Source organism: Micropterus dolomieu, linkage group LG02 (genome assembly GCF_021292245.1).
Source record: "Micropterus dolomieu isolate WLL.071019.BEF.003 ecotype Adirondacks linkage group LG02, ASM2129224v1, whole genome shotgun sequence".
Taxonomy (NCBI): domain Eukaryota; kingdom Metazoa; phylum Chordata; class Actinopteri; order Centrarchiformes; family Centrarchidae; genus Micropterus; species Micropterus dolomieu.
This window is the reverse complement of record NC_060151.1, coordinates 10900301-10923176: the sequence shown is the minus strand read 5'-3', so window position 1 is coordinate 10923176 and position 22876 is coordinate 10900301. Positions and strand designations below refer to the sequence as shown.

The 22876-nt window shown below is 42.1% G+C and overlaps 2 protein-coding genes across 4 annotated transcripts in view; one reads left to right on the top strand and one right to left on the bottom strand.

Moving 5' to 3' along the window:
- LOC123958341 (histone-lysine N-methyltransferase 2B-like) overlaps positions 1-2428 on the bottom strand; it is a 49270-nt gene extending 46842 nt beyond the window's left edge. Inside the window, exon 1 of the mRNA XM_046031665.1 lies at positions 1858-2428. Within this exon, the coding sequence (XP_045887621.1) occupies position 1858 (1 nt within the window). The 5' untranslated portion in view covers positions 1859-2428. The remainder of the gene's footprint in view (positions 1-1857) is intronic.
- LOC123956400 (E3 ubiquitin-protein ligase RBBP6-like) lies at positions 1911-20360 on the top strand. Of its 3 annotated transcripts, none has more exons than XM_046028577.1 (19): positions 1911-2463; positions 3690-3795; positions 5602-5650; positions 8862-8906; positions 9067-9149; positions 9458-9554; positions 10936-11078; positions 12152-12324; positions 12675-12778; positions 12874-13044; positions 13369-13520; positions 13905-14007; positions 14104-14170; positions 14323-14365; positions 14485-14805; positions 15257-15382; positions 15679-17886; positions 18109-18205; positions 18470-20360. In XM_046028577.1, exons 1-19 carry the CDS (start codon positions 2298-2300, stop codon positions 19766-19768), a joined length of 5553 nt encoding a protein of 1850 aa, XP_045884533.1. In that variant the 5' UTR covers positions 1911-2297; the 3' UTR covers positions 19769-20360. The 3 variants fall into 3 exon arrangements, with proteins under 3 accessions (XP_045884533.1, XP_045884524.1, XP_045884521.1); XM_046028568.1 differs by having other exon boundaries at positions 1912-2463; positions 10939-11078; positions 18106-18205; XM_046028565.1 differs by having other exon boundaries at positions 1913-2463; positions 18106-18205.
- Positions 20361-22876: the final 2516 nt, after the last annotated feature.

Sequence of the window (22876 nt, the reverse complement as noted above, 5' to 3'; positions counted from 1 at the left end):
ATTGTGATACCTTCATCCCTGCACTGTGGAGGTCGTAGGTGAGAGCTGTGATTTTCTGTCATCAACTACTGTTGTTTTCCTTGGCCGACCTGTTCGACATCTGTTGCTCAGTACACCAGTAGTTTCTTTCTTTTTCGGGACTTTCCAAGTTGTTGTGCTTGCTATGCCCAATGTTTGTCCAATGGCTCTGGTTGATTTTCCTTCTTTTCTCAGCTTGACAATGGCTTGCTTTTCTCCCACAGACAGCTCTCTGGTCTTCATGTTGGTTTATCCTCTTTAACAGGAAATGCAGTCTTTATAAGTTTGAACCAAGGATGAAAACTATTTTGGACAATCAACCTAAAAGGCAACAGCTGGGCAACAAGAAACATCTGTCAGTCACATGGTCCAATAGTTTTGCTCACTTGAAAAATGGGTGGGTTCAAGCAAAGGGTGGTAGGTCCTAAGTTGTTTAATGTGAATACCAGGAAATGAGAGCTGAAATTCTTGTCTCATACTCATCTTTTGATCTTAAACCCAAATGTCTTCAGTGAACAACAAAAACAAAGGACTTTGCCTTACCGTTCCAATACTTTTGGAGGGGAGTGTACCTTCATATTTACCAAACAGACGTGGGAGTGGTGTTGATTTTCTCATCATCAAGAGCAACAAAAGGAAGGGATATGTTTCCCAAAATGTTAAATTATTGCTTTAAGGACAGGTTCTAGAAATCAAAAACAAATTAAGCAAATAGTGCAAAATGTAATTGCAAGAATTTGGCTTTTTTTAAAAATGGGATTTATAATTGAATTTGTGGCTGTACTGTAGGAACACACTAATGCTAAATCTCAATGGCATCCTCACTGTCTGTAAAGGAACCTGTTTTGACAGCATATACATCAAAATAACACAGAGCTTTATTTCAGTCAAGGATAATTAAGCATGTTTTACCATGGCCACAGGACCACCATGTCAAAATATGAACCGTTAATGACTGATTAGACACTGCAGTGCAGTTCAGCTAACACACACACCAGCATCATAAATGGTGCTTTGTCTCCCTCAAGTGGTTTATTGGGGCTACACAAGCAACATGAACGCAATCAACAATTTAGCTGAAAATTGTGTGCATTTTGTAGCTTTTGTGATTACAAAGTGTGTGTTTATTTTGTGGTCCTGAATCTCAGTGACCTTAGCTGTGTTGGAGTGTGACTCGACTCTCGCTGGGACCGCAATGCAACAGAAGAACTGGAAAACAAGCTATTATTTAATCTTTATTGGGTGTAAATCTGTTTTTCTTTGAGCCAGCCTGCCTGGTGTGTTGTCCCATGAGCTCAAACAGGTGCAGCGCTCTGAGCTTGGAGGCAAGATGCTGCCTTCAGGTGTAGGGAGAAAACGTGTAAAATCTGTATTCTAAGTTGGACAGTTGAATGTAGTCATAAAAATAGACATGCAAGCGGAATGATAATGTTGGTCGTCTATTTTAGGTTAGAATCCATTGTCACCCTCACCCCTAAATTGCAGTGAGCTATTTGTCTTATTCCCACTGTGGCTGCAGTCACACTGTGTCACTTTATCTTTAAGTCAAACACGAAAGCGTACCACTCGTATTCTTATTGCCATTATTTCTAATAATAATAATATTAACAATAATAATATGTGCGATATATGTTAACAATGCTTTTGCAACTGATCAATGATTAGATCAGACAATGTGAAAAAAATAAATACAACTAAACCACCTGATTTACAACAAATTCCTTGTAAACAAACCGACAGTTTCTTAAAGCACATAAGCACAAACACATTGTGACTTCAATACACATTTAATCTCCACAAAACGATATTATGAGGAACAGATGAGTTAGCAATACTAACTTGGATGCTCGTAAGTTGGAGTCTTATGGGATCCCGTGAACGCAGCATCAGATGGTGCGTGCACTGTGCTGACGAGCAGTTGCTTGTGGAAACAGCTGGTGGTTTCTGTCAGAGAACACTTCGGGTTGAGAGCAGCTTTAGCAGGAATTAAAGTTCAAATTAGACTCGAAACTAACTGAATGCGCTTTGGTTTGAATCTCTGCTGCTGTTCCACCAGACGCCGGGAAATGTCATCCTGTCAACGCCACTTTATCGGGCAGTTGTTAATTAACGACCTAGCTTGTTAGCGGTGGACCGCTGACGCTCGACGCAGCTGGTCTGCTAACAGCAGATAGCTAGCTAACTTTGAGCCATAGGAAGTACCACGATACAGGGTTTCTGTCATCGCAGAGAAACTGTCAGCTGTCGGGTTTCTGACGGCGTTTTTGCTTGATTTCAGCATGACTCATGTTCATTATAAATTCTCCTCCAAACTCAGCTACGACACGGTGGTTTTTGACGGCCCGCACATCACGCTGAGGGATCTGAAGAGGCAGATCATGGGCAGGGAGAAGCTCAGAGCCGGGGACTGCGACCTGCAGATCACAAACGCACAGACCAAAGAAGGTAATGAAACATATGTATGGGCTGATAACGGTATGTTTATCTTTTATCTTTTATCTTATCTAGAGTTTGAACTTTAGAAGAAAAACACGTGGTCCAGTTTTGACAGCTGCCCGGTGAGAGGGTTGCGTCACCTCTTTCAGCTTGACGGGGGTCCAGAAAAGTCAAGCAATGACAAAGGGGGTCTAATGAATGGGACACATTCCTGCTGCATTTAGCTTCAGGCCCTTTATTACATGGCCTGATAGTGGTGAATCAGCTCTGGTCAGTGCCATGCATGAAGAAGTCCCAACAGAGATGTAGGATAAAAATAGCAAAGGTGGGGTGGGAGCACCACCTAGTCATGACCATAAGATTAAAGCCACAGACAGACAGACATCAATAGAGGAAATATTATAGATGAAATATGCTGCAATCTAAAGTAAACTCTCTAAAGTAAGGCAAGAGGGACATTATAATCACCCTATGATTGGTAATTATTACCAATGTCAATTACCAATGTGTGTCAATATCCTGCAGATGAGCTCTGAATTTCATCATATGCCACATAGTGTTTCAACTGAAAGCAAAAAAGGCTGCTGTGCAAGAGTTTAGAAAAATAAAAAACAGTAAAATTGTATGAAATAAGACAATAATATAATTTATTATAGGAAGTCATCGGATTAAAACAACGCTGAAATTTGAATATTTACATTCAAAGCATTTTGTATCACTTCAGAAATTGTCCATGAGCACTGTAATTTAGCAGATTTACAGGGTAGAATTGACTAAATGTATAATAGATCAATCTAGTGCTCAAACAATTAGTCAATAATTAATTTACTCTGTCAGCAGAAACTTAATGAGCAAGTTCTTTGATAATCAATTAATTGTTTTTCACTAGCTCCAGCCTGTCAGGGGTGAGTAGTGGCTGTTTTTCTAAGCCTTCTATGATAGTAAATTGAATGTCTTTGTATTTCTTTCGTTATAGATTCATTGATGAATCAAGATAATAATCACCAGATTATGAGACTGAGCCAAGACTAAAGACTTGAAATAAAGTCATTCTTGTTACAGGCCCAGACTGGACTGAACCAAAGAGTCATTCTAACATTAACTGTGTTGTGAGTGTCAGCAGAAGGGACATGATTTCTCAATAACCCTGAAGATGAGCGGTTTTCTTATAGTAAATATTTACCTGCATCTAAAAAAAACTTTAAACCCTCAAATTCTCCATCTCTTCTTCTCAGAGTACACAGATGATGAAGGCCTGATCCCCAAAGGCTCCTCTGTCATCGTAAGGAGAATTCCCATCGTCGGAGGAAAGTCTGGCTCGAGCAGCAAGATCCGCAACATGTAAGTGTGTTTTTCTGGTTTCTGCACATACTGTAGCTGAATTCCTGCACTGCTATTAGGGTTGACATCCCCGCCACTGCAAAGTCTCCACCCTGCCTGCAAGAGCTACCGCCTGGCACCTGCAAGTCTACCTTTAGTGTTGCAGTGTCACTCGACTCCCCCAAGAAATAATGCTTTGAACTATCCCTTACGTTTCACTATAAGCCTACAATGGCAGTGGATATTAGCTAGTTAAGCTTAAGTTAAGCATACTCAGCTTCGGCTTCAGGCTCAGTAATAGGTCGTTTTAATATAAATATTTACACTAAATATTGGTGCAAAATGTTACGTTTTACTGTTCTCAGTGTCCCACAGTTATGTTGTAGTAAATAAAAAGACGAACTAACGATGGATCCCAGTCAGCAACCTCAATAATAAGAATAATATTCAGAAAGTTTATCAAGTATTTTAGTTAAAGTTCTGCAGCACACCATATTATGTAATGTAGGGTCCTTTATTGTTTCTGCTTAATGGGATGGTTTTTAACAGCAGCTGTTAGAAGGCTGTTGCTGTAGTTGCAGTTAGAGGACAACAATGCTGAAGAAAACATTGCTGTAAACATCATCATGATAAATCCATACAGAGGCCGTTACACAATATTTCAGTTGATGGTCGACAGTTGATAAACAGGGTTTTTGCATAAAATTTTCATGATGAAAATATGTTCACAGGAAAAGAGGAAAGAAGGAGAACTGTAACTCCATGGTGACGTTCACAGGGATTACCCAAATATTAGTCGGGCTTAGACAAGAGAGAGACAGCAGTAGTGTGGGTTTTATGCATGGAAAGCAGGAAAAGACCTCACTGGAACAGACTGGCGGTCATGTGATTAGCTCCGTCAGCACCATGCAGACTGGTGGAGAGGAGGAATGAGGCATAAAGGAGTGTTGTAACCCTGCCCACAAGATTAAATGCAGCAAACTAACTCCACCTGCACAAGCAGACTGACAGTCACTCATCTTCAAAAAGTCTCAGAGAAAGCCTTAACTTTGAGTAATTTCAAAGGCATTTACATTATTTGACATTAAACTTAAACTCAACTAAAGGTGGGTGATTGTAACTGGCATTTATTGGCCTGTTTTTATTGTTCAGTGGAGTGTTTGTCATATTGTACTTTTAACAAGGCCACATGTTGAGGTTTTGATGCTGCAATGACATTAAGCAGTAAACATTAGGTTTTAGTGTCTGTCTTTCAGAATCAAAGATTAAGTTGTTCTTCCTAGATTCACAATTTTGTTATTTACAATTAACAATTTACAATATTTTACACACCTTGACAAATTATGTCAAAAATATCTATTATCAGGCTGACTTCACACCTAGGAGTGAAACAGACAGGTTTGTGTTTTCAGTAGGGGCATTCTGGGTAATAAGTATTGTTGTTTTACATTCATGCCAATAAAACTGAATTGAATTCTTGGTAATGTAGGAAATCACCACCTGACAGAGAAATGGACTAGGCAGATTTAGGGAAACATAGTTACAGAGTCTCGTATCAAAACATCAGGTGCTGACGTCCAGAGCCAGGGTTACAACCTGGCGACCACCTGGAGGAGCCCAGGACTTTCCAAAACTTTCCATACCACAACAAGACTATTTTGACATTTATATTTTAAACCTTTGTTCTCCCTCATTTGTTGATGTAAAGTAGTGCCAATAAAATGTCCTCTTAGATAAACAAAAATGTTGGTAATTTCAGCCCTTGTCTTTATTTCCAAAGACTGTCATGGACAACTTGTTTAAAACATGATTTTCTTTGTGTTCCAGTGAGCGATCAGATGTCCACCTTCACCACGCCCTTGGAGCCGTCAAAGCAGTACGTAACCAAATCCCACTTCACTCCTTCTCCTGCAGCTCCACTAAACATACACATTGTTAACATAGCAGAGTAGCTGTGCTTGAAAAATAGTTGAATGTGTGCTTTGGTATGATTGATTTAGATAAATGAAACCCCAATTTAAATCACTGAAAGCCTCTATTTCCTCTATTGTAGTAAGTTCCTGTTGAAAAAGAGGAAGTGGTTCTCAGTACTCAGCAGTTGGTTTACAGGGAGCTGCTGCTCTGAGGAAAAAAACACAATAAATACAAATAAAATAAAACTATTAAAAGTAGTAAGTAAGTAGAATGTGAAGTTTATAATTTAACCAGTGCTATGTGCTTAACCATGAGGGTTTATATTCTCTTTAATAAAAGCTCTCGGCTGTTAATTAAACAAAATGCTGTGTCACCAGTCAGTGTTCATTCAGATCATTCAGGTTTTATCTATGGCTGGTGGGAGCTGCTCGGGCGGGTCAAACATTATCATGCAGGCCAGTAACTCTCAGCTGATAAACCCAACTGTTCTCTGATGATGTTGGCTCTGCTGCAAGTCATTGCCCTGTAGTCTCTTTTCCATGAGGTGCTGCAGAATTTGCTCTCAGACATTGAGTAGCCCCTAGCATTTGCATATACATATATTATTAGCTTTTTTGATAGCTAATTTAAGTCTTGTAAGTTACTATAAAGGTGGGTTTTGCTTCAGTAAATTAGATTCCATTCAATCACCACATAGGATTTGAGTCCATCAGCCATAAAATAATTGAATGTGTCAGAAAGATTTATTAGATGACCAGAATACACTGTAGACTGATTAAGTGGACAGATGCTAGGAAAAAGTATCATTGACACCAATGGGAATTGTGAAGGTGAATAATATCACAGAGTACGGTCTAGACCTGCTCTATATGAAGCGCAATGAGATGACTGTTGTTGTGAATTAGCGCTATATAAATAAAACTGAATTGAATTTAACCAAACTCTTCAAAATCCAGTTTAGAATTTGGACTTATTGACTACTACATAGGAATATAATGTCACCAGAACCTCCCTTACCACAGAGAAAAAAAAAACATAATCAAAAAAGGTCTGGATTCACAGTGTTTTAGCTTTAATGTAGGGACAACAAAAAAACACTGCTACTCTCAGACTCGCTCCTCAGAAACCAAGTGGTGCACCATTGTTATTTCGTTCTGAATTCTTGTAGTGCAGTTCTGCTTATAATCCTGTAAACTAACTACTAACTCAAACAAATCTCGAAAACTTTTACTTGCTGCCGTCTGAATTAGTGTGCACTGACCTGATTTTGTCTCTGGTTTCTCAGTAGGAGAAGTGTCTGCCACTCTTCTTAGTACTTTGAGTCTGTTGGACTACACATACTTTTTTCCTTTTGTGTTTTTCCACCAATAAAGTCGTTTGTATGAAGCTGTCTTATGTATTGATTATGTGTTTGATTTCACTGGAGAGAAGTACGCTGAATCACAACCACAGTCGATATATGTCACGTCAGATAACACTTTCTGGAGACATCGGTGTCTGTCATCCTTGGACATTTCAGATCGATGGTTAAAATCTGTCCACAAGTTAAACGGAAGAATAATCATTGATACACACATGAATGGTATTGGAGATTGGACATAAAATGGTGCTCCATGCACTTTCACAGAGTTGGGGACTCAAAAAAGACACATTTAAAAAAGATTAGTTAAAATCAAAGCAGCGGAGATATCCTAAGTTTTAGTCCGCAGTTTGTGTCAGGCTCCAAAAACACTGAATCCTACATGTTCCATAATGCAACTTCAGGCGTGGAGATTTGTCGTACTACTAACATAAACAAGACAAGATAGTGCAAGTCGGAGTCGTTTTTCATGTAGCACATTGGATTTTAAATGAAACAATGACTTTGAGGTTTTAAGGGGCAATTTGGAGATTTTAAAATACATTGCATTTATGATTTACGAATACGTGTTTGTGTGTATGTGAATATTTGGCTTTTCATAAGGTATTCCAAATCTTATTTTGGTAAAAATGCATTTATTCCATGGGAATAAAGATCAGTCACAATACTTGACCCTGACTGGCTGACAAAACCAGCTCCTGTATAAGTAAGTAACTTTCTGAGTGAAATCTGTAAAATATAGCAAAGTTTACCGTTTGGAAGGAAGTAGTTGGAGAAAACTCGATGCTTGAGAAAGCTGCAAATTTGACAAACATTTTGCAACGATGAACTTCTTTCTTTGGTCATACATGTAGTGTGTGTGTGTGTGTGTTATTTGTTAATGTTATTTCTTGTTAAAAAGAAAAAACAAGACTAAACATGTATGGCCACTGCGGCTGTACTTTAGCTAAATGCTAACGTCAGAATGCAGACATGCTGATGTTTAGCATGTATAATATTTTACCATGTTCACTGGTAGTATGCTAATATTTGGTAATTAGCACTAAACTGAGACTGATGGGAATGTCGTTAGTTTTGCAGGTATTGAACAAAAAAAATGTGACGGACAGATATCACCAAAGTCATTATTATTATTATTATATGATATTTTATACTATATTTCTGACCGGACCAAACTTGTAGGCCGACCAACCAACCGACAGACTGATATTGCCATCCACTGAGCCATGCTGGTAGCTTTGATTAAAAGTGTCTTTGTCTGTTGTGTTGATCTTGCTTTCTCCAGCACAGAAGAGGAACAAACCACAAACAGGTGCTCAGAAACAAAAAAGAGTTGAGATGGCGGGGGGCACCGAGGTAGCCATTATGTGATGTCTACCTCTCATTATATTGTTGGCTTCTTCATTTTCAGTGTAGCAAGTTTAGAGGGATGAGAAGCGAAGTTGACAGGAGGTGCTGGGGCAGTAATCTTGGGATGCGAGCCGATGTGTATTAACCACTCTGTATGGAAATCAGTGCTGGATGCTGGTGTAAATTTGATCTCAGATCAAAAGGTTATAAAGTGACAATTTGACATAATGCAGTTACTCCCACATTATGGAGGAAATCACCAATGTTACAGGAGTTAAAACGTCAAGTTTAGCAGGTCAAATGGTCTTGGTTTGTCTTGGTCTGTGTCTTTGCTTGTCAAACTTCAAAGTGTTTCGTTTCCATTACATATGAACATAGAGCTCTCAATCATTTCCCAAGACATGCAACCTGGAGGCTCTCGCCACTTCATCAGAGAAACTGATTTTGTGTTTAATTCTGACAGATGGATGACCAGCGTTCTTCCAGAGTCATGCCCTTTTTCTCCAAGGTATACTCATCTTTTCAAAAAAAAAAAATTATTATTCAGCTTGTACATATTTATCCTGGTTCATGTGAGTCAGTTTGAATTAAACCCTGATCCTTCTACTTGACATGCCATTTCTGTGTCTATTACTCACATACATTTGTGTGTGTGTGTGTACATGCAGATGGCTAACCTGGCTGATGCGGATGTGTCAGAGGAGGATAAAATCAGAGTTATGATAAATCAGTCCACATATGACTCCATGAAGTGAGTCACTTCTGTAGTGCTTTCATATCTCCTCCCTCATCCACATTTCTGTCTCCTTGGTACTTTCTCCCTGTCCTTAAATTCTGTCCATCACCATATTCTGGTGATTAAATTTTTATTTCTTGGCTGTTATTATGTTGCCCCATCTTTATCCCACACCCACACATATCTTCCATTATTTTCCATCATTCTGTTCCTTTTCCTCTGCTAATATTTTGTACAATACTTTTTATGGTTCACTTTAAGTCTCCCTGCTTTTCTATAATTCCCCCCACCCCCTTTCATTCTGTGTCTGTTTTTTGCTCTAGTTATAACAAGAAGTTTGGTACTGTTCTTCCTGCCAACTACACCTGTTATCGCTGTGGAAATACTGGACACCACATCAGGAACTGTCCCACGAGCGGGGTAAGAGCAGAACATAAGGTATCTCTTAAGTGAGGCAGTTTCTGTTGTAATCTCGCACAATTCAAAACAAAATTATTTGATGACTGTGTGTGTTTACATTTCTGCTATCCAGTACTAGAGTTATTTGTGTGTTGATATTGTGCGTGCGTGCGTATGTGTATTGTACTGTATGCTGAGTGCCAACATGTACACTCACTGGTCACTTTATGAGGCACACCTTGCTAGTACCGGATTGGACCCCCAGGTCCATATTGACATGATAGCATCACTCAGTTACTGCAGATTTGACGGCTACACACCCATTATACAAATTTCCTGTTCCACCACATCCTGAAGGTGCTCTATTGGATTGAGAGCTGGTGACTGTGGAGGCCATTGGAGTACATTGAAGTCATTGTCATGTACAAGAAACCAGTTTGAAATGATTTGAGCTTTAAGCCATGATGCATTATCCTGCTGGAAGTAGCAATGGGGAGATGGGTACACTGTGGTCATAAAGGGATGGACATGGTCAGCAACAATACTCAGGTTGGCTGTCGTGTTTAAGCGATGCTCACTTGGTACTAAGGGCCCCAAAGTGTTCGAAGAAAATATCCTCCACACCATTACACCACCACCACCAGCCTGAACTGTTGATACAAGGCAGGATGGATCCATGCTTTCTTATTGTTTGCACCAGATTCTGACCCTACCATCTGAATGTTGCAGCTAAATTGAGACTCATCAGACCAGGCAACATTTTTGTAATCTTCTATTGTCTAATTTTGGTGAGCCTGTGTAAATTGTAGCCTTTGTTTCCTGTTCTTAGCTGACAGGAGTCAAGGTTCGACGTGTTGTCCGATCAGAGGTATTCTGCATACCTTGGCTGCAACGAGTGGTTATTTGAGTTACTGTTGACTTTCTGTCATCTTGAACCAGTCTGCCCATTCTCCTCTGACCTCTGACATCAACAAAGTCCACACAACTGCCTCTCACTGGATACATATCTTTTTCGGATCATTCTCTGTGAACCCTAGAGACTGTTGTGTGTGAAAATCCCAGTAGATCAGCACTTTCTGAAATACTCAGTCCAGCCCGTCTGGTACCAACAACATGCCACGTTCACTTACATCCACTTTCTTCCCCATTCTGATGCTCAGTTTGAGCTTCAGCAAGTTGTCTTGACCACGTCTACATGCCTAAATGCATTTACTTGCTGCCATGTGATTGGCTGATTAGCTATTTGTGTTTAAAAGCAATTGAACAGGTGTACCTAATAAAGTGGCTGGCGAGTGTATTTAAGTATTGACTGTAAGCCTAGCATTAAATGTAGAGGGGTGTGTGTGTGTGTGTGTGTGTGTGTGTGTGTGTGTGTGTGTGTGTGTGTGTGTGTTTTTGACAGCAGGATAAAAATTTCGAGGCCCCTCTGAGAATAAAGAAGAGTACGGGCATCCCACGTTCCTTCATGGTAGAGGTAGATGATCCCAGCATAAAGGGAGCCATGCTGACCAACTGCGGACGTTACGCGATTCCTGCCATAGATGCGTGAGACAAAAGAGTCAATGTTTGTGTGTCCTTAAAGAAATGGTTTGACGTTTTAGGAAATACGCATATTCACTTCTTTGCCGAGAGTTAGATGGGAAGATTGATACCACTCTGATGTCTGTCTGTTAAATGTAAGGATATGGCCAGCAGCCTCTTAGCTTAGCATAAGGGCTGGAAACAGGGAAACAGCTAGTCAGGCTGTGTCTGAAGGTAACAAATTCTGTCTACTAGCACATATAAAGCTCACAAGTCAACACTTTCCATTCTTTTCATGCTAAACTAAGCTAACCGGCTGCTAACAGTATCTATTATGTATAACAAGCAGACATGAGAGTGGTCTTAATCTTCTCATCTAGGCCTTGGCAAGAAAGCAAGTAACGCATTTCCCAAAATGTGGAACTAGGCTAAATACAAGGAAAGTGTGCAACCAATTTCCATACTTTTTCAGAGTGGCTCATTCAAGAGGACTCTAGGAAGATGGCATGACAAACATAACTGAGCTTTTTGCAGTTTTACTTCCAACCTGAAATCACCAGAAATATTACAAATTCCAGGATACCTCCTGCCCTTTAAATGTTTTGGTTACTTTAAAGTTAATTATTGCACAAAGTCTTACAGGATAAAATCCAAATCCCTGAATTGTTTACTATAAATTATGTAAGTTTATCATATCTGAGGCAAAAAATTGTAATTAACGGGACCATCTAAATATGCTAAGTCAAAAGCACCTGGGTTTGCTGCTTCATTCTTGAAGATGTCGCCTGTGAATGTGACCAGGACTCCCCACCTTTCAGAAGACGTGCAGAGGTCTCTCTAAGCATGGCTAGATCCTTGTAGATATCCTTTGGCCTGGATAACTGAATCATTATAGGAACAATTAGCAAGACTGTTCTTCATATGAAAATTCAATTCCAACAGCCAGTATGTGCTCGTCAGCTGATACTTGTCGAGTCAAAATGTCAAAAACGCCAACCTTCTTTCAAACTTTGCTTTTTAAAGTCACTCTGATTAAAGGTGTCCTCTGAACACATAAAAAAGCAAATGTGAGAGTATGTGCCATTTTCTGTCTTTAGTCAGGCGTATGCCATAGGCAAGAAGGAGAAGCCTCCGTTCATTCCACAGGACCAGCCCAAGTCAGAAGGCGAGGAGGATCCTGTACCTGAAGAACTCCTCTGTGTGATCTGTCACGACCTGCTGAGTGACGCTGTGGTTATACCCTGCTGTGGAAACAGCTACTGTGACGACTGTGAGTGTCTGCTGTACTTCTGCTGTTCTGATCCTGATGTGCTGTATCCATGTTAACAGTGCAGGAAGCATTGTGTCTGCCTCTGCGGTACATGATAATTCCCAATTTTAAAGAGCCTGTTAAACTGCACTGGGATTAGCAGATTCCAAATCTTTAAATATGTAATTATTTCCAGCCTAAACCCACATAAAAGTATCAGAATAATAGCTGCTATAACTATCACACTGTGAATAGTAGCACACACAACCAAGGTGTATGTTCATCATGAAAACTGATAACTAATAAATGGTGTTCATTCTTCAGTCTGAGTCTCCATATTCACATTTCAGCTGTTTTTATCTCTTGCTCAGGTATTCGCACCGCCTTACTGGACTCAGAGGAACACATCTGCCCCACTTGTAGCCAATCAGATGTCTCCCCTGATACCCTGTCAGCCAATAAATTTCTCAGACAGGTGAATGGACAGATAAATGGAAAAAAAGTATTGATTTTCGAGTTGAACTTCATTATAGAAGTTGTCTGAAACTCTGTCTGTTTCTCCCGACACAGGCTGTGAACACCTTTAAGAAAGAGCGAGGTTTCACTAAAAGTCTGGTAAAAGGGTGCGGTATCTCCCAATCCCAAAATCCAGCCCCGACGCCAAGCCCTGTCCCCACCCTGCCCCCTCTCACCATGCAGAGCCAGCCTCAGAAGCCTTACCAGTCAACCCACAGCCAGCAGGTGAACCTTTTATAATGATGTGTTACTTCTTCTGGGGGGCAGAACAGTGACTCAGGAGCAAACACAATAATTACGGTTTGCTTTTCACAATCAGATGTTTATCAAGTCTCAGAGCGATAACTAATGTTAGAAACCACAGTATAGTGCATGTTTAAATGCATGTTGTAAACTAACAATAAATATGCATGTATAATGTCATTTATATTGTGAAAATATTCTCTTGGATATTGTTTAATATAATGTTTCTATATGATTTTTTTTCCTCCTGCTTGTTCTATTATATTCTGATCCCTGCTGTGTTCTCTTGTTGTTTCCCTTCTTTAGGACCCTCTCCTGCCCTTCTCACAGGCTGCAGACACACCAACATCGTCTCAGGTGTTCGGGGCTCCTCCCACAGCAACAGGCCCCCCCTCTGCTTCCAGCACACCAAGCCCGTCCCTCGAGCCTGTGCAAAGCCACCTGGAGATATCTGACAAGTAAAATCACTTAGGGATTGTGTGTGTGTGTGTGTGTGTGTGTGTGTGTGTGTGATGTTGGCTCACTCATTCGTGGTGCCTCTGCTGCCTCACCTGGTTGAAAAGCTAGCTTGTGACGCATCAGATTTCTTGTTGTGGTACCTTTTAAGTGATTTTCCTTAAACTTTTAAAGCTGTAATCCCCTTCTCTTTTATTTCTAACAAAGTCAGTCATTCATGTAGAGTTTACTTCTGTGGCTGCAGCCTTCAACAACCCACAGAAATTGAACATTTGGTGCAATCTCTTATCAAATATTTGCACTGGATTTGCGATGGAAGAACTGGCAACCAATTACAGTGATGTTGCGTTGATGTGGTACTGTCATGTATCTGCTTGTTTATTCAGAGAAGCTGCAGAAGAGACACATGATGACTCAGCGGCTGCTGCCCCTTCTGTGCTTGTTCTACACAAAGACCCCGCTGCTGCTCCATCACAGCAGATACCACTGGTGAGTACCCACACACATACACACTGACACAGACACGCTAACTCGACGCAGGAACGTTTCTCTGTATGAAAATCTGTGACGTTTGTGTCGGATCAGGTTAACCTCACTCCAGTGGTAGAGCAGCCCCAGACAGTGAGTGTGAACCTACAGCAGTCCTCCTCAGGTGACTGTCTATTCATTATAATGTGTGTCTGCTCATTGTGTGTTGTGTCATTTTATTTGAGCAAGCATTGATTCATTATTATGTTGAGAGCTGCAGTAACCTTGCTACCACAGGTAAAAAATGATATAAAAATGTTTTCCCTGAATCCACAGCTTCAGCCCCAAGACACTGTGGGCCTTCACCATGCTGGAAGAGGTCAGTGGGAGCCTCTGTGTGTGTGTGTGTGTGTGTGTGTGTGTGTGTGTGTGTGTGTAGGTACTAATCTATTTGACTGCTTCAGGACTGATGTAATTTCCTGTTTACCCCTTCCACAGCTCCTCTTCCTCCTCCAGTTGTCCCACTGGAGGCTGGAATGAATCGAACAGTCAGCAGCGTCCTCCCTCCTCCTCTTCTTCCTCTTCATACCCTGCAACTCCTCCGCCTCTCTTTCCCTCCCCCCATTTTCACACATTCCTCGCCGCTCAGCAGCCTCTCAACAGTTACCCCCCTGGATACCCACCTACCACGCCCGTCTGGACACTCCCAACCCCCCAGGGTGCCCCCATCCCTTCCCTCTGCTCCTCTACCTCCATCGCCCCCATCCCTGCCCTCATACCCAAGGAGTGGTACAGTCATCAGAGGAAGAAAAAGGAAAGGTAATCAAAAAAGTCATAAGGCTTCTCTTGTTTAATTGTGGAGGGAATGAGTTTGACAGCTTTTTTATCCTTTTTTTTAAATGGTCTTTACTTCAATTCCAAACAACAAAAGAAACTTCAGTGGCCTTTTTTGAACTTGCAGATGTTTTTAAGGATATTAATTTGGGTTTTTAACTGAATTTCGATATTTGTGTCAGATATCCAGTACCCGTCAGGCTTTAAAGCTCCAGTAGGGAATCCTTTTAAAAATAACTTTTTGTCATATTTGCTAAAACTTTTAATAAATCCTGCGCAGCCTCCCTCCTTGCGCATGCTCTCAGTCAGTCAAGCTCAATATCTAAACCCCACAGCTTTAGAAATTCTGGAAACACAATGGCTGAGAAACAACCACCAGCAATGTAGGAAAATATATACCTCCCCTCAGTTACTACCCTCTATCTTTAAATCTCAGGTCACCTCACGGAGGATCTACCTACAGACGCTTCTCCTCTCGTTCTCATTCAAAGTCATCTAAGTCCAAGTCCTCTTCAAGCAGGTCCAGATCCCGTTCCCGGTCCAGGTCCCAAGGAAGATCAAGGTATTTGTAGCCTAAATACAATTTCTTTCTTCGGGTATTACCAAGACTGATGTTCAGGTTTGTGAATCTTTTTACACATTGGACAAAATATCCGATGTGGCTTTCAGGGGAGAAAAACATTGAATGAATGTGGTTCCTGGAGGACTAACAGTACATAAAGTGCATGCAGCAAGCTTTGGCCAATGAATCTGAAATAGACAACTCAAACACTAACAAGGCAATAGTACCTTTAAATTTGTGTGACACATGACACAACTGAATATTTCCTTCTTTCTGTCTTTCTCTTTCCCCCCCAGGCCACAGTCACCTTACTCCCGCCACAGAGACCTTCACACCCGCTCTCTTTCCTCCCGGTCCTATAGCTATGGATACAAACGTTCACGCTCCCCTACACCGTCCTCGTCATCTTCACCTCGAGTGGGTTACTCGAGGTCCAAGTCGGCGTCAGGTCACCGCAAAAACAGCCAGCACAGTCGGCATAGCAATAAGAAACCAGCTTCGAGCAGCTACAGCTCCAGGAGACGAGGAGAGCGCTCCCAGAGGGAGGCGGGAGGCTCAGGGGGGGGTTTAGCTAGTTGCCTGAATGCTCAACATGCAAATCAAACTAGCAGCCTGGAGCTGGACAGAGAGCGCTACCTGCAGTGGAAAAGGGAGTACAAAGAGTGGTGTGAGAAATATTTCAGCAGCTATGTTGGCCTCTTCCACCAGCTGCCTCCTCCCCTCCTCAACCTCCATCCCTCTCCTCATCCTCAGTGGGGGTGCAGAGAAGGGAGCATAAATCACTCACACACCAACTCTGAATCTCTAAGTCGACAAGTCAGACGCAACGCCCGCATGGACGTCCCATCACCTCCATCGCAGTCATCCAGCGACAGCCGCTCCCCTCCATCTCACTCTTCAAGTGACAGCCACTCCACGCCATCTCAGTCATCTAGTGACAGTCGCTCCTCTCCACCTCATTCGTCCAATGACAGCCGATCCCCTCCCTCTCAGTCGTCTAGTGACGGTCGCTCCACTTCATTTGAAGACAGAGCTCAGCTGATGGCACATCAGCAGAGGTGTGCTGAGAAGTACAGCCGCCTGCCAATCACACTTACAAAGGACAGTAAGGAGGTGGAACTTCAAGAAAGAAGTAAAGACAACAAGCAGCTGATCACAAGGAATCTGGAGAAACTCAGCACCTTAAAACATGAGCAAAAGAGCATTAAAAAACATGAGGAAGAAGGAGGAAAGAAGTCTTCATCCCCTGATGCTGCAGACTCAATTGATGACACTGGACCAAATGCCTGCAAGGATGGCACACTGGAACAGGACAAAGCAAATGCCAGTCTTGCCTTAGAATCAATTCAACCACTCGTGAAACCAGATAAACGTTTTGATCAAGTCTATGAAAGAAAAAGCAGAGAACAAAGGAATTTGGGAATAGAGAAAGGATGGAGAAGAGGCCAACATTCAGAGTCCAGGCAGGATGAGCAGAGACCGCACAAAGAAAAGCACAGCAAAGGTGGAGACAGGGTGGATTCAGACAGATACAGAAACCCTGGAGGCAGCAAAGCTTCTGACTCCAGATCAGAGAAGAATAGAAAAAGAAAAGGGGAGGACATGCAGAGAAGTCCTGTTAAGGCTCAAAGCAGCAAGTGCCTGAAAAGTAAAATTGCAGAGCACACTGAAACCCACAAGAGTGAACCCCCGAATCCATTTGACAGGAAGAAGCCCAAGACGGAGAAAAGGGAGAGGAAGACATGGCCTCTGACAGACAGAGACATTTGGGAGGGAGAGATAAAGGTGAAACCACAGAAGAAGATAAGCATCAACATCAACCTGGATGGGAAAAGACAGGAAGAGAAAACAGAAAAACAGGACTTGTCTAATTTAGAGAGCATCACAGTAAAAACAACGGGAGAAATTGAGAAGACTAGTTATAGACAGGAGGAGAAGTCAAATGGAGGAGAGACAAAAATTGAAGTAAATGAAAAGAATGAATCCCGCAGAGACCAGGAAGGTGTGACTGAAGATAACATAAAACCAGATGTAGGAAAGACAAGACAGAAATGGGAGAAAGCTACCTTCAGAGATGGTAAGGGAGAGGCGTGGGGGAAAATTGCAGAAGAGAAAAAAGATGTTAGAGAAAAGAAAGAGGACATAAAAGAAGAGGACTTTGACTTAAGGCATTGTGCCTTCAGAGGAGTGGAGGAGGAGAAGGTGAGTAAAAAACAGTGGAAGGAAGGAGTTAGAATGGAGGGCAGCAAAGGAGAAGAGGTGACAAATGACGAGGGAGAGATGGGAGAGTTAGTCACAGGTACCCAGAAGAAGAGGGCAGAGGGAGAGAGCACATGCACGGAAAACAGAGGAAACCCACCGGGGGAGTCAAAGCCAAAGGAGGAGCTGATGGATGGAGTGAAGTGGAGGATGAAGAAAGAAGAAAACACGCTGAAGTCCAAGTCACAGAGGAGCAGAAACGACAGCTACCATGTCAGACCAAACCCTACGGTGGACGATGGCAGGTCAGAATGTTACTGCTTTATTCTTTAAAGTTATAATCCTACAGCTTAATTTAACAGCTGCTCCTTCTTGAGTTAATTATCTAGTTTATTTTATTGTGTTGTGTAGTCGCTCATCCACAACCAATGATAAGAGTAGAAATTATAATTGGAATGTTAATCAACTGTCAGTATGTAAACGCATAATCATGTAAATAAATAAATCTTGTGTGTGAAATGTAGCAGCTACGAGTCTCATCAGGAGTGGAAGACGGTGGTAGCTCTAGAGGAATACAACCAGGACAGAGCCGTGGAGAAAGAGGACCAGCACCTACTCATAGAGGTGGGTACGTGAGAGCAGCCCGTGGGCCCAGAACATGCAGGGTGCCAGCAGAGCGTTTTAAATGTGTGGAGGAAGTCATATCATCACTTTGTATTATTTCTGTGAGCTTTAGTTTTTTTTGTCTTGTTAAGTATTCTTTGGTTTAACTTCTAAGTCTGCAGGATGTTTTGCTCTGCTTTAGAGGTTCATGAGTCAAAAGATTAAGACATACATACATGCATAAACAAAAAACTGCATGGTATCTCTCTCTTCAATCTGTCTCAGGTCCCTCGCTCCAAATGGGAGAATGAAGAGTCTGAGGGAGAAGAGCAGGATGAAAGCAAGATCCAAGTTCAAGCGGATGCTCTTGCGGTTTTTATGCCTTCACCATCCGTGTCTGTGACAGCAGAGACACCAACTGACAGGGAAACAGAGGAAGAGAATGAACAAAAGAGACAGAGGTCAGTGGAAATAGAGGGAGAAAGGGCCAGAGCAATGGAGAGCGCAAGGGACAGTGAGGGAGAAAAAAATAACATTTTGTCCTCTTCACACAGAAGTGAGGCTCCCTCTAGTGGCAAAGACAGAACTGACAGGGGTAGGGAGAAAGTGGTGGAGATGGAGAGACCAAGGCACAGAGATAGAGGGAGGGAGAGTGAGAGACCTAGGGATAGGCAGAAAAAGAGCAAAAGGTCAAAAGGGAGAACAAGGGAGGAAGAAAAAGGGAGAGAAAGGGAGAGAGATGGCCAGCACGGCAACATTGCCTCAATCCAAAATAGGAACCCCTCTTCCTCCCTTCAATCTTGCGCTTCTTCTGTGTCACATGACACAGATAGGAGAGACAGGGGGCGAGAAGGCGACCACAACAGCATCATGACTTCCTCCAGTCCTGGGGGGAAATTTTCCAGTGGCAGAAGCTGGGAAAGCAGCACAATAAGCAGAGCTATTGAACTGCCTGATAAAAATGCACACAAGACATATAAAGACCATCCCCACTTCTATCATAATCAGCAAGATCCATCAGGGAGCTTCAGACACAAGGACAGACCTGTAGGGACCGACCACTCCCCACCTTCCCTCCCCCACAGCCGGGGTAAGGAGAGAATCCCACTCCCCTGCAAACCCTCTGGTGGGTCAGAGCTTGGTAAGCGAAGCAAAGTGGATAAAGTATATAAAGGAGGCAAAGGGGCGAGAGAAAATCAAGAGATGGTGGCTGAGAGAGAAGGAGGTGGTCCATGCGAGGGTAAGGCTGATCAGCTTGACGGGCAGACCAAGTGGGAGGGAGCGAGAGAGCTGGAGGAAGGGGAGAGGCCCAGCAGCCGCAGCAACAGCGCCAGTTCATCGAAAAGCCAGGAGAGCGGCAGGGACGACAGGAGAAAAGAGACGAAAAAGAGACACAAGAAGCACAAAAAGGAGACAAGACCTTCCCTGGAGCTGCTGGAGGAAGGTGAGCTGAAGAAACACAAACACAAGAAGAAGTCAAAGAAAAGCAGGGATGGAGGAGAAGAGGAGAGTAGCGGGGAGGTGGACGGCGCGGGGAAAAAGGATGAAGACCACGCTAAGCTCTGCTCACTTATGTTATACTGACTGTCGTGGGGAAAACAGTGAAATTTACTTGAATGATGTTTTTCCTTTCTCTGTCCAAAAAGTGCCTGGATTTATTTTTTTCTTTAATTTTTTTTCCCCCCAGGATACTTTTGGTATCACCTTAAGATATATATAAATATCAAATATGCGTCATCCAAAATGAAAGTGAACAAATGTGAAGGAAAAGCACTTTACGCTAGATATAAGAAAATGAATGTGAATGAAAGCAAATGTGAAACCTTTGACCTCTTGAATTCAAGGAATTTGCACATGTACAATTTGCTCAGGACTGCCACCAACTATGGTTTATGTACTGAACATGCAATGTTACAGCTTGCATGTAGGAAATCTTACATTTTGACAAGTGGTCTGTCAGTAATTTGATTTGCCTGACTCAGGAGCGCAAGAGTGCAGATAGAGGATTATTAAGAGTTTGTGATTAATTTAAAGCTGTGAATATTTATGATTTGAACCTCTGTTGTATTTTTCTTTTAACTTTTGTAAATGTTTGATTTAAAGACAACTGCCGGATAGATAAATAATTTATCAGAGGAAAGTTTAGTTATGAAGGCAATAAAAAGAAACATCCATGATTTTGTCTGTCTGGATGACATGTGTTCTGCTGCTATTACACTTCAGCAAGTAACAGTAACATCTTAGCCATTTCTGTTCTCTCTCAGAAATCAATGTTAGCATGCTGGCAGTGCCTCACACAGCAGGTAATTTCATTAATTATCATATCCTCCCACCAGGACGTGGTGGTTATTTAACTTAGGTGCTTTTTTACCTAAGATGTTTCACATAGATTATGAGTTTCTAGCCTCCTCATATTTACATCATATTTTATAATATGACTGTATAAAGATTATAATCTGCAAAGTAATAGAAACTGCAGATCTCAGATGAATGTAGTGAAGTAAAACATGCAATGTTTCACCCTGAAATGTAGTGAAGTAAATGCCTTTTCAGTGAGTTGTTCACTTGTGTTCAAACATTCTTTAATCGGTCTGTCTTACATGACACACGCCATTCCTCCAAACTAAACCAGTTAGCTTTTATATGTGTCTTAAATGTTGGTTGATCGGGCTATTACACAACCTAAAATATACACTGACAGCCTACAGAACCGTCTGTGGACAGCATTGCCAAAATATCTGATATGTAAAATTGAAAATCTGATTTAGGGTTTAGTCAGCTACAGGACACATTTTTAATTATGATATAGTTGAAATAAACTGTAATTTCATGAGCACCTTAGGGACCCCCATCGACAACCCTACCATGTCACCTTGCCAAAAGCACTTGCCACCCCATGCAAAAACTTTTTTAGATCCACCACTGAGCCTCTTTCAGTTCATTTTAAAAAGCTGTAGCTATGATTCAGCTGTCTTTTCTTGCTTTACTGTTACCGCCTGGGCTTTTAAAAACACTTCAGTTACAGACCAAACACATCTTGACTGTTTTAGTGTGTTGGCTATGGTAACAACTCAACCATACAACAACTGCTACAAAAAGAAATTTCTTTCTTTGTCCTCCTCAAACTGGTGAAGTGAAGGATTCTTTTCCACACTGAGCTCCCCTTTATTTATTTTTTTCTCTGTGGGATCTCCTCCTCATGATCTCCTCATCTAGCAGGGGTGCAAGGGTCTGCGAAGCAAGCGAGTGTCTTCTCTTCCTTCAGCTTGACCGTTTCTGCCTGGTGGGCCTGACTTAACTCTTTCTCAGCCGGTTGGTTGAGGTGGTTGGTTGTTCTTCAAGTCTTAAAACTGCTGCTCCATCGTCTGACAGAGTGTGTCCACTTTATTGTGTAAATACCTGCTGTTCATTACTACTTATATTCGTTCACTAAATTTGATCCAAGAGTTGGGAGAACAAAGATTAATCCATAACAAAAACCAAAGCCTAAAAATGACAATTTCAGTTTTTTGGAAGGTTTTGAGCTGTCCCTAACGGCGTTGTGTTTCTCTGTGGGTGGAAAGAATTCTGCTGCTAACCTGTGAATGTTTTTTTTAACACCTCACCGCAAATCAAGCTGAAGACAAAACTATGGACGGACAGAACAGAATGGACGGACTATTTCAAAACAAATAAATAATTGAAAACTTCTTCCTCGTCTTTGTTCCCCTGCTTGTTGTTATCTCTCCACATCCTCTCCTCTTTGCCCACCCAACTGTTTGCTTCCCATCCAACCAGCCATCCCTGAAAACTCATTGAGTCTGCCCGGAGCCCGGTTACAACAACTCATTCGTCTGCTTACATGCCAGGTAATGCTGAATGCAACACACATTTTTGGGGGCCTTTCTTTTTTTAATTTCCTCTGTGCACGGTAATCCTGCTTCGCCTGCAAAAAGCACTAAAATGGGGATCAAGACATAAAACAAACATGATTTCAGCCGTGAACAAAGACGTCCAGTTTTCCGACAAGTTGGCGGCTGTTTGCCTTATTAAGGTTTGTGCAGGAGGTGGGAACATGCTAAAATAAGTATGAAAGGCATGCTCAATATGCCTGCTGTCTGTGCTGGCTTGGGTTATTGTGCCCACTGTGTGTGTGTGTGTGTGTGTGTGAAAGTTGATGCTTGAAGTGTATCCAAGCTTTTCTTGCTTCATTAACTCACTACAAGGAAGACATGGCAGAAATCCAGCCTCTCTGTCTCTTTTTCCGTCTCTTCTCTGTTTCCGTTGTGGCTGCAATCATTCGTCGTCGTGCCAAGGCATGCTGGGATTGAACAGAGGAAATCTGGTGCGTGCGGGATGCCCGACTTGGCTTGTGTCCAAACTGTGGATGGAGGGGTGCCCAGAGAGTCAGGAACCTCTTATGCTCTCACCATTGGCTTGTGGTGCACTGCTGCGTACCCTCCAAGATGGCCGCTAAACTTGATGGGCTCCCTGCGTCCCACCTCGCCGCTGCTTCCTGCGGCGTCTGTATTTCCTCTGCATTTTTTTTTTTGCTCTGAAGTGTCTGACTGCTTTTGTGTCGTTGAGTCTAACATGGTTGTCTGTACATCTTCAATGTGTGTGTGTGTGTGTGTGTGTGTGCACGCGCAGAGGGGCAACACTGCAGACAGACTGACAGGGGCAGGCTGTATATAAGGTGCAGAAAATGGGAGA

Excerpts from the sequence above, each read along its gene's own strand:
- LOC123956400 (XM_046028565.1), top strand. The coding sequence starts at position 2,298 with ATGACTCATGTTCATTATAAATTCTCCTCCAAACTCAGCTACGACACG. Across the intron at positions 14,366-14,484 it reads CCTTCACCATGCTGGAAGAG|CTCCTCTTCCTCCTCCAGTT; the intron begins GTCAGTGGGAGC and ends CCCCTTCCACAG. Across the intron at positions 18,206-18,469 it reads ACCAGCACCTACTCATAGAG|GTCCCTCGCTCCAAATGGGA; the intron begins GTGGGTACGTGA and ends AATCTGTCTCAG.